The following is an 11,685-nucleotide window of genomic DNA, read 5'->3' on the forward strand; positions in this document are numbered from 1 at the left end:
GCCGCCCCCGCCCCCACCTCTGGCATTAAAGTCCTGTCATCCCGCTTTGGCTCCCCAGCGCAGAGCTGTCAATTAAATGTGATTGACTGGCTAACAGCAGCACATAAATACAAAAAAACAACAGACGGAAAAATCTATATGTGCCCCCCCCTCCCCCCCAAACCGCCTGTCAAAGTCCCGCCCCTTTGCTGAACACACAACCAATTAACAGCATTCAAGTCTCAACATCTAAAGTAGTCCAATAAACTGCAATTTTGCACTTGTGTTAATCCCTGCAAGCCTTTAGCATGTGTGGCTAGCAATTCTTAGCGTAAGGAAATATAAACATTTCCCATGAAGGGCATCATAAGGGTGGGGGTGGGGGCACTTGCATTTCTAAAAAAATGCTAAAAGCAATCTACTACCCGTCAAGCTATTAAATGTAATCAAGTGAGGAAAAACAACCAAGATGACTTTGATCGTGACAAACTGTATTGAATAGTTTTTCAAATTAAAACAATTGTTAATTTGATATAGTCAAATTTCCTATTTGGAAACCAAACTAAATGTCAAATATTGACAGAATTCTCATTAACTGTTCACAAAATTTAAGATTTTTTTTTCTTTTGAAACATTACAAACACCCAATATCACATACCATTCAACTTTTAAAATAAATCAATTGTCATTTCAACTTTAATTTTAACTAAACATGAGATACTTAACATTTTAATATTCCCCACAAACCAATGATGTTTTGCATGTTATTTTTTAAACATGCAAATTAGCAGTGTTAACTATGTAACAAACTTTGGACGCCTCTGGCATAGCTTGTTTGCATATCAAGTTGTCGGCTTAGCAGAAAATATTAGTTTTGATATTCATATATATTATTTATGTTACATTAATATGATATATAACTGATAATATATAACTGACAGTATCAGCAATTGTTATTTAGATTTTTTTTTTTTTCCTGGGCAAGCACATTCTTCTACATTAGCATGTTTGTTGCATGTTTTCAGTTAAGCGGCTAGCCACATTAGCATGCCGGGCGAGGCTTTATTGACGTTGCGGTTGAGGAGTGATGATTCGTCATTGCCATGGCCAACGATTATCAAGCGTAGGCCCTGCTGCTGGATCATAAAGTGAAAACTAAACTCGAACCTTTTTGTGGTCAAAGTGAAAAATGGTTTCACCGTCACAAATCTTTGAAAAGTCCACCGAGACGTTTGGTAAGACGCTAAAGGCCGCAAGCTAGCTGATTGATGCTTCGAGCCGATTGAGCTCTGCGCTCGTTTAAAAGGCGTCAAAAAGATCCACTTAGCAGGCTCAATTGATGATGTCTGCCTGGCAAATTGGCCTTTGATGCAGCTCCCTTACTGCCCCCCCCAGTCCCACTGGGGCCCTAATGGGTGCCGGCCTAATGGTGCCCTCCATCACGCGCAAATATGAAACGTGACAATTAGCCAAACGAGCTTTAGCAGGAGGGGACAAAAACAACATGCTAGTTTTCGACATCGACACCTGTGGGGCCACAAAGGGGGGGCACAAGTCAAAGTGATAAATTCAACCACATCGATTAGACAGCACTTAAGAGACCATGTATCCAGTTAAAGGCTACACAGATAAAAGCTACACGCTAACAGGAGCTAAAAACTGGTAGTACGCAGGCTGAATGTATCACCCAAAGGCTTCAATATTTGCAGTGAGTCATGCAAGTCATAAATGCGAACAACCTAAATGCTAATAAGATAAATGTTATAGAAAAATAGTTGTTTTTCACAATTTTTAAAAATTGTGACTCATTTTAATGAAGTGTAATTTAAAACTGTGTTTATAACGCTCACAAAAATATGTGCAGTTCATTTTTCTTAAAAAAAAACTATAAAAAAGCCAATATGATGTGTCAGAAACTTAAAACATTATGAAAAAAAAAATTGAAATAGTCATTTGCTAGCGCAGTTTCACAGCAACATGCTAAATGCCAGTCCCACCTAAACTAAAGTTGCTAATACTGGTAGCCACAAAAACTTAAAACTTACTTCAAAATGAATGTCGCACAAGCTACATTGTGTGCTAAATACTATATGCTAAAATAAGAAATTATCGCAAATTAAATGTTAATTTAATTAACAGGACTCAAGTCACACAAATTAAATGCCAACTAGTTACGAACTTACCAGCGGAATACCAACCAACCCTGCAATAAAAGCACAAACGTTATGAGAAATACAAGTACACTTTTAATTTGTTTTTGGTTTAAAAAAAGAAAAGAAAAAAGTGCTAACATATTTTGTGATATTTCAGCTCATTTGCGTCTTCATTTAGAGAAGAAAAAACATCCATTCATTTCATCATACAACCACCGAGCTATGCGCGTTGGCTGTACCAATTAGCATGTGTCCCATTGTCCAATCAGATTTCTCCAATCATAGCCATTAGGTAGCGGTATTTGGGTTCACAGCTGCCCCCTAGTGGACTGGCGGATGAAATGACTGTGGCGTCCACTGGGAAGCGCCAGATGAAAAGACACAGGTATTGTTACAGGCTTGTTTGAATACAGTTGTGAAAAAAATACTTGTAAAAAAGGTGACATCGTGGATAAAATGTAACCATAGCAAAAGGTCACGCAGTAACCTACTTTACTTTTTAAGTACCCAAAAGGTAAAAAACATGACGTAACGTGACAGCCTTTTTTTTTTTAAAGGTTTTTTTGTGTTTCAAATAGGAAGTCACGAATAAACCCTTGTAGCTGTGCCCACAGTGAAAACACAGCTTGACATAAATCAAATTAAAATATGCCTTGAAGTGTTATTAAAAACAATGTTGCTACCATAGCTACGAGTCAAATGATTGCTTGGCGTAAATAAAGTTGTTTTGAAAATGCTGACATTAAGGGTTGCTATGGAAACAGGTAGAACGATCACGTTTTAGTGATGTTGCAATGAATTATGATCAATCCTCAAATTGTGGGGCGCGCCGATGACGGCGGCGGGGGGAAAGGGTGATTCGCCTATGCGCCGTGTAAAGTAATTGCACATATATGGCACCAGGGGGTGCTGTGGTGCCCTCATTAGAAACTTTGAATTGCTGTTAACATCAATCCATTTTCTATATCCTGTCAACATTTGTTTCGAAATCACATTAATGATTAAGGTGATTTAAAAGAAATTCAGCACAACTATACTTTTCTTCAGGTTAAAATATTTAAGATATTGGGGTTTGTTTGAGATCAAATTTACATTTATTATTCTTTTTTTCAGCAATAAATGGGTCAGTTGGTCAAAAACGTTTCTAGTTCGAATAAAGATTGACTTTTTTAAATTTCAGGCACTTTGAGCTATTTATTTTTCAGATTCAGAATAGGTTGGAACCTGTAAACCCTGTAAAGAGTAAACATTAGCTGTAAGTTGATGTTAAAAGGGATTTCATTTTAAGTATACTGATATGATTTTTATGGATGATGATCTCATTTTTAGTCACAACAATGAGTAAATGTTTTCTCTTTCCTAGGTGGGTTGCAGAAAATAATTGAGAAGCACTGATTGAAATAAAGTTGTTTCATAACTGGTGAAACCATGGTGCTGCCACGGACAGGTGACGCAACAGCTTTAAGTTGAATAGTGTTGTAGGCGTGTTAAACGACAGTGTTTGATATAAAGGTTTTAAAAATCATAAGTGGGACGGATGTTGCTTGAGGAGAAGTCTGTTTAAAATAAAAGTTTGAAAAGGGCATCCTGAATAGTGACGTCATAGCGATAGATCATAGATCATGAGACAGTGGCTTTAAATATTTTTTAAAAAAGTGACGTGTATAAAGTGTGCGATTACAAAAATTGCTGTTGCCACGGCTACATAGTTTTCACACATTTGTGCCCTTGTTCTTGTTCTTATGCTGGTTGTGTGTCGTGTTGGGTGTGTTGTTGTTGTTGTTTGCATTTCCGCTGAGCGTCTCCATGATGGACCTGAGTGCCCCGAAGGGCCTCTTGGCCTCTGAGTTTCCTGTAGGCGTGGCTTCCTTGGTTGCAGGCGGTGCCCTGCTTGGCTCCGCCTCCTGGTGCAGGTGCTCATTGAAGGTGACCCTGAGCTTGAGGTTGTGCGCTGTCTTCCTGCGAGAAGATGGCGACTTGAGTGCGCTCTTGGGGCTGGTGGCCACCGCCTTGGGGGGGCTGGAGGCGTCCGGGGCGGCGTCCACGTCGCCGGTGGCGTCCGCCACTTCGCCGGTGACCGGCTTGGAGATCAGCTTCCTGTCGCCAGGGGGGAGATGCTTCTTCATCACCAGGTGAAGATGCTTGGAGGCGGGTTCCTCGTCATTGAGCGGCAGGTGAATGGGCCTATCGGGTCTGGGAGGGGCGTCGGAATCGGATTCGCTGAGCGAGCGTTGCATCATCTGCTTCAGACGCGCCAGCTTCTGCTCGCGCTTCTCCGCCGACGCCACCGCGCTGCTACGCCGCACGCCCTCGCGGCTCAGACCGCCCGTGGCTGCAGGCCCCACTCTGGAGGTGTCACAGGCATCCTTCCGCAGCCCCGCCTCCTGCCGCACCAGCCAATCGCTGTCCGCGGACATTCCCTCCACGCTCAGCATCATCTCAGGCCACGCCTCCACGCCGGGTGGAAGACAGCTGTGGATGAGACACATTTGCTGGATACACTGTAACTACACATTAACCACTATGTTGTAATCTCACATGTGTGAGTGAAAGTGAGGGAATGGAATTGAATGAGCATGCGTTTATAAATGTGTTCATGCCAATGCGTGAATGCATGTGTGTGTGATTCTATTTGAATCTTTGCATGAACATTGAAGTTAGTCCAGACCTCTGTTTCAGGGTTAAGATTTGGTTTGAGAGCTTTAGTTTTCAAATTGGAGTTTGGTTGAGGTTAGGGTTAGGCAATCGGTTGTGACGGTGAGGTTAGGGGCTAGGAATTGCATTATGTCAATGGGACAGTCCCACTAAGCTAGCAAGATAAACCTATGGGAAATAAAGTACCTGTTGTCAAGTTTGTGTAGTTGTTTCTGTAGTGTCGCCTTCTCAGCTGCTTGTCTGCATCACACACACACACATTTAGTCAATAAGCTTCATGAGCCGAAAGCTGAACACTGCAATTTTTTCCCCCGCACTGACTCTGTGAGCTGCTTGGTTAGCTTGACGACCTGGGACGCCAGGGACATGCACGTTTCCACGACGACCAGGTAGCGAGCGCACGGGCTGTGACCTTGACGCTCCGCCAGCTGTGAAGGTCGCTCACCCTGCTGGTTCAACACCGTAACGTTGGAGCCGTACTCCACCAGTGTCTAGCCACACGCATCCGCGCGCGCACACAAACACACACACACACACACACACACACACACACAAAGGTTTCAGACTTCACAGCAGTGATCAGAAAAACATGTTTGGCTGTATTTTGTAAAAACATAACGAGTAATTACAATGTACAGTGGAGATCAAAACCGCTAGATCAAAACATCCAGCTACCATTTATTTGCACTGGTTTCCTTGCAGTGAAAGCACATCACCAGATGATGGCAGTAATGCGCCATTAAGCTGATATGCCGTATTCTAGCGCAGCAGATAACAATTATTTCAATAGTATTCAAACAGTGACGGATATGCGTACGTACTTGTATACACGTGAGGTGTCCATACTGCGCAGCCACGTGCACGCCCGTGTTGCCGTTGTGATCCACCTCATCCAGCGAGATGGCCTGTTCCTGCATAAACTGAAGCAGCCACAGCAACACCTTCTCCTACGCACGCATGCACGTAAACACAAATAATAATGAATATCATATTTATCATAATAAATAATAAAGCGAGAGACCGGAAGCGCCTTACCTGGCCGTAACGAGCGGCGTAGTGTATCAAGCTAGGATGTTCTCTGGTGCAGCTCAACTCAGCGATGGCCTCCGTCTCACTCACCATCCAACGTACACACTCCAGGTGACCGTTCTACATACACACACATTTTTACAAAAACACACCTTCAAGCATCATTTTTAGGAAATGACACGCTTTAAAAACAAAATGGCTGCCTCGGACGAACCTTGACGGCGAGCCCGGCGGGCGTGAGCTGCTGCTGGTTGCGTTCGTTCAGTCCGTCCTCTCCCATCAGGGACGTGAGATGCTGGAGACACTCGGCGTGGCCGTGGGATGCCGACACGTGCAGAAGGTTGTTGCCCACCTCGTCGCGGATCAGCGAAAGGTTGTCGGCGGCCAGGTGAGGCTGGCGGGAAAACATCAAACATGAAAAAAAGAGAACTTTGCATCAAAATTTGGACAAATGAACATTCACCAAAATTGATTTTAACCGTGTTACAAAGTTGCTTTCTCATCTCAAATGCCCCCAAAATGTTATTTCCCTTCACTGATGTATTTAGAAGCATTCCTTGCTCACTCCGTGCGCTCGTACCGGTCCCGCCCGAGCAGTTAAAACAGGGCTTGAGAGAGAACGTATGACTCCGCCCCCGTTCCGCCCGTGCAAGAGTAAATACACGCCAACCTTATCCATATTTTTTAGTTTTGTTTTGGTTCCAGAAATGAGAAGAGATTTTGAAGAGCCGGCCAAGCAAACAGCAACCTTTCATGTATGAGTTAGAACTACTGTAGAAAATGCCAAAGTGGCAATCAACGTCAGTAGTAGTGAATTCACCTGTGGGCGGAGCTGTTGTTATGAATACTGGTTTCAATTTAATGGGAGGAACAGCTTTTAGGGAGTGCAGCTTTTTTTCACTGTTTTGCATTTTGATGTAAAATGCCTGTTTTGGCTCTTTCATTCACTCGGCTGGGGTAGTCTAGCGACCCGCGACCCTCAAGAGGATAATTGGTCAAGATGATAGATGCGTGGATGTTTCATGGCCGGCATTGAATGATATCACGAAGCCACACAGAGAAAGGTGCGACTTCAGTCAACGAGACATTTCACTTCCTGGTTAGAAATATCGGTACCATAAAACTTTAAAATGAAGTTACAATTGTGCCAAATGTAATGCATATGCATATATTTCACTGTGGAAAATTTAAAATATCATGATATGGGCCTTATAAGCATAATGGAATTGACCACCAACCAAAAAGACGAACAAGTGTCTCACCAGGAGCGAGATTTGACCCTCTCTGACAATATTGATGATGTTGTTCTTCTTCTTGCTTTCTTCGTCCATCTCTGTTCCTCCCCCCCTCCCTCCTCCTGTTGCTCCTCCATGTTGTCCTCCTGCAGAGCTCCACGGCTTGCCAGCGTCCTGCTTAGCCAGCAGCGGAAACAAGACGCTGCCGCCCCCTGCTGGAGGATCCGGGACTGGCCTCACGTTCAGGTTCTGGTTCTGTGTTTCGGCGTAGGGCCTGGCTGACAGCAGCTTGTCTGGGTCAATCAAGCACAAAATGATTATCAGATTGATTATTAGCATGCAAGTATGTATGGCATTAAAAAGTTTTGTCTTATTCTAGATCAGGGATCAGCAACCTAAAATGTTATAATGAAGGTAACACACCTTCTATTTATTGTATTTGAATGACAATGCATTTCTAGGCCACATGGGGCTCTTACCTCCCTCGGGGAAGGACGAGAGTGACGAGGAACAGCTGAGCAGCGACGAGGAAGAGGAGAGCGCCACTTCCTGATGATGATGATGATGATGATGATGATGAAGATGATGCTGGAAGCCTCCCGAAGACTGAGAACGAGGAAGGTGCTGCAGGTCCGGATCCAGGGATTTGGACTTCCTCAGGTCAGACCACTTCAGGGGGGACAAGACGCACATCTAGAAACGGAAGAAGAAAAGAAAAAGAAAAAAAAGTAGAGGTTGGGATGGTGGAGAAGGACAAAGAATGCGTGTACCTGTGCGGCCATGTTGTTGCCGTTGTCATCTGCCTTGTTGTTTTGCCTTCGTTGTCGCTCCAGCGTAGCTCCGCCCACATTGCCCACGCTCATCACCCGTTTGTCGAGGGCCCTCGGCAGCGTCGACGTCTGCTGCCCGGACGACTTGATGAAAGGCACGTCCAGGATTTCGTCCATATCCAGGTCGTAGTGCTCCAGCTCCCCCAGGACAACCGAATTGCCCCCTTGGTTGCCAACTGTTGTGGAAACAAAATATCTTTCTGAAACAATTCATAGAAAAAACCTTGAGAGTCGGACCTTGACCCCCAGAATTCAAGTAATTGGCAACCTCCACCGCTCAAGTGAACATAAATGCTTTTTTCTATTAGCTCCTCTATGGCATTTTGATATGTTAGCATTGAGTGAGCCGTACGTATGTCTGTTTGTATTGTTATATTCTCTATTTGTATGTGTGGCTTTGCGTGTGTTAAAGTAGCAATTGTTTGAATGATTATCACTGTAACATAGATGATCATTTTCATTAGCTCCCATATGGCATTTTGCATTGTATGTTCACATCGAGTTTGTAGTATGTCGGTGAGTATTCTTGTATGTTGTTTGTATGCATTGCTGCTTCACGTATGTTAAAAATGGCAGTTGTTTGAACATCTATAATAACAGTAACACTGGCACTAGTTACCTTTAGCCTGTCTATGGTATTTGGGATTGTGCGTTAGCACTAAGCTAGCAGAATTGTTTTGATTATTCTTGATGCTGTTTGTATGCGCTGCTGCTTTGTGCGTGTTAAAGCAGCAGTTGTTTGAAGATTTGATTACTGTAACACTGGGAGTCATTTCCATTAGCCTATCTTTGGCATTTGGTATTATATGTGAGCAATTCTTTATTCTTCATTTCTGGTTGTCTATTAATAATTTTTGACCGACTTATCTGATTGCTTCTATTTTATGCGCCTTATAATGCAGCGCATCTTATAAGTGAAAACAGTTTCACAATAGCCCATTAAATGAAGGTGCGCCTTAGATACAGGTGTGCCTTATAGTGCGGAAAATACAGTACTTAGGTAGCCCTGGTTTGAAGGGTTGCAATAATCCTCAAATTGACGTTGATTTCTGTTAGCTCATTTATGGAATTTCACATCACATGTCAGCATTAAGCTTGTCAAATTTTGTTCACGACTATATGCTTTACCTGAATATGCCTGTGTTTGAATGTTAAATTACCATTTCACTTACCTGAACCCGCACCAGCCCCATCCAACATCTTCCCTCCCGCCGCACTAGAAGCCAGGTTGTGGTTCTTAGCAGCCGGCCTGGCATTCTCCACTCCTCGCTCCTGCTCTTGTTCTAGGACCTTGGCGTCCCAGCCCGGAGGCTCCTCTCTGGTCTCGGGGTGATGCTTGAGAGGAGAAACCCGCTTGACAGGACGGAACTTACTGTGTGCCTCAGTCACACCTGCGGGTTTCATTCCCACAACGCCTACATGAGACGCCACGCCACGACTCCAGTTGATGGAAGGTGCTGAAGAGCAGAGCAAGGATGCAAAGGAAGGAAGGAGATGATTAATTAGCATTAATCAGTTAGCTAGCAAAGTTAAGTTACCAGCTCGCTCCTCTGCCTGAGCATCGTTCCGTCTAGACAATTCCGGAATGTTCTTCAAAGATGAGACAGAATACTGAAACAACACAACAAGGTCATAACAAGTAGAGTCCGATCGATTAATTGGTTTATCTGACCACAAAGAATGCGATATCATAACATTCAATTTTATTAAATCTACCGATTTACAACCACGACTACAGCACGCACGGGTGTGTGTGTGTTTCTGTGTGTGTGTGTGCGCAACTGACCACAGTGTCGTCTGAGAAGTCAATCTCATCCAAGTCCAAATACTCAGGAACCTCCATCTTCCCACCTCATCACCTCCACCCCTGCACAGAACATGACAAATTGACACACCAACATAACAACACATTGAGAGCTCATCCCAAAAATACAACAACCCATAACAACTTTAAACATGACCCTAACCATCACAACGACATGAGCCAACATCACAGCTTGTTATCTCCCGACAACATCACACAGCATGAAACAACAACACAAGAGTATGAGACAAAGGACCCGGTTTTCTGTGATCAGGTCTAAAAAAAGAAAAAAAAAGAAAAGAAAAAAAACGCATTCTAGCACTTTTTAGATGTGACATAAAGTGGAATCCCCTACCCAGCTTTGTTTGATTCAATTTTCATGTAGTTCTTCGATGGTGGGATAACCCATCTTTGATCCGTCCCCAACAATTCAAACAGTTGCATGCTTTTTTTGAGATATTGACGTAGTTTATCGCGAGTAGCTTGTGAATGTGCACACTTTCTTGTAGATAAAGTTTGGTCAGCAAAATGAAAAGTGTGCAGCACAAACAAGAGAGGCCACAAGGTATTCTATTGTTTTGAGTTTGAAACAATGGGGGCATTTGGTGCCCGTTTCTTCGAGTCTTTAAAATGACATAACTTCTTGGCAAATTTCTTCCATTTTTTTCAAGCCCTTTTTTGTGTGTGACGGTGGCTTTGCTGACCAAAAAAATGATAGATTTTTGGGTCATATAGTAACATGAAACACGGACAAGAGAACTAACAAAACAACAATTTAAAAGAACACAAAAACAGTATTACACAACAACATGGCACCATAATGCAACAGCTACAAAAACCCAGAAAACTACATTCATTATTATTTTCATCTTATTCATGCTAATCATTATCAGCTAGCACATTCACTGGCAAATCTGTCACCAACACCTCAAAGATAATTAGTAGCCACACTGATCATTTCTTGGCTAGTACGCACAAGTCAAAGTTATGTTGTGTTCAAGCTCACGTGATGTTGTTTTTTTATTTTTGAATGGGCTATGCCAGGACCACACAAGCAACAACAAAGTCAATAAATCAACGTTGATTGTAGTTTCCAAATAAAACATGCTTCATTACCTTCCATTATGCGCACACATCAAAGACAAGCCAAAATGCATAGATGGAAGTTGAAGTGATTTATTCTTTTTATGGTATCCGTTGTAAGTGGAAATTTGGACAGTCTAGTGAATAGACTGCTCTCTTAAAACACGCCGAATTCAAAACATGAGGAAAATTTTCTTGCTGATGAGCAAATCATTTGAATGAGGTGTTTCTAGTCAGAAGTATCGAAAACATGCAGGATTGCGGATTGTAGTTCGACACCTGTGGTCGAGTCTGTCTCCGAAGACATTTGATTTGATGTGATGCCTTCAGGGACGGTTTGAAATCACCAGACTGGCTAAAGAAAAGACCGAAATTTCCAGTTTAACCAACACTATGTTATTACACTGCATACCCTCTAAAAATTGGCATTATTCGAGTTTAAGAAAAACAACCGTGCAAAATTTTGAAATATTGTTCAGTGGTTTATCATCATTTACGAGGCTATTGTTGTGATGTATTTGCATTTCCTCTCCGATTTCAAGGCGTATTTAGCTTGATTAAATAGCGAGTTTCTTGTGCTCCTATGATCGGTTTAATCGAGGCTAATTTGCGAAGCTAGAAGGCTCATTAGCATGCAGCGAGCTTTAGGGGTAGCCCATCGGCTAGCCAGCGAGATACTAAGCTAGACGGACAGCTGGAAAAGGGAGAGACTGGAGAAAGTGCACGCAGAAAAAAAAGAGGACTTTTAAAACGTGCGCTGATGCTAAAGTGTAAAATATTTTACCTGGCGGAGTGAAAGCAGAGCAGTCTGACTGGAAGCTTCAAATGCAGATGTTGTGTTTTTTTTCTTTTTTTTTTTTTTTTTGCTGGTCGAGTCTAGTAGCACAAAGACTTTGACATATGCCCTCATAGAGCGG

The 11,685-nt window shown here is 42.8% G+C and overlaps 1 protein-coding gene and 1 long non-coding RNA gene across 2 annotated transcripts; one reads left to right on the top strand and one right to left on the bottom strand.

Annotated features, from left to right (window-relative positions):
• Window positions 1–463: 463 nt before the first annotated feature.
• Window positions 464–4,983, top strand: LOC148429214 (uncharacterized). Its single transcript, XR_015865003.1, has 2 exons — window positions 464–4,306; window positions 4,382–4,983. It is a non-coding gene; the product is annotated as an uncharacterized LOC148429214 (long non-coding RNA).
• On the bottom strand, window positions 3,204–11,661 carry sncaip (synuclein, alpha interacting protein). Its single transcript, XM_088409638.1, has 13 exons — window positions 11,553–11,661; window positions 9,668–9,748; window positions 9,420–9,492; window positions 9,054–9,338; window positions 7,822–8,057; window positions 7,531–7,744; window positions 7,079–7,344; window positions 6,031–6,210; window positions 5,823–5,936; window positions 5,609–5,734; window positions 5,109–5,278; window positions 4,974–5,027; window positions 3,204–4,604 (listed from the first exon to the last, which is right to left on the bottom strand). Exons 2-13 carry the CDS (start codon window positions 9,722–9,724, stop codon window positions 3,845–3,847), a joined length of 2,535 nt encoding a protein of 844 aa, XP_088265764.1. The 5' UTR covers window positions 9,725–9,748; window positions 11,553–11,661; the 3' UTR covers window positions 3,204–3,844.
• Between the last annotated feature and the right edge of the window lie 24 nt (window positions 11,662–11,685).

This window comes from Hippichthys cyanospilos, chromosome 1 (genome assembly GCF_059441005.1).
Source record: "Hippichthys cyanospilos isolate Australia breed blue-spotted pipefish chromosome 1, RoL_Hcya_1.0, whole genome shotgun sequence".
NCBI classification, from domain to species: Eukaryota; Metazoa; Chordata; class Actinopteri; order Syngnathiformes; family Syngnathidae; genus Hippichthys; species Hippichthys cyanospilos.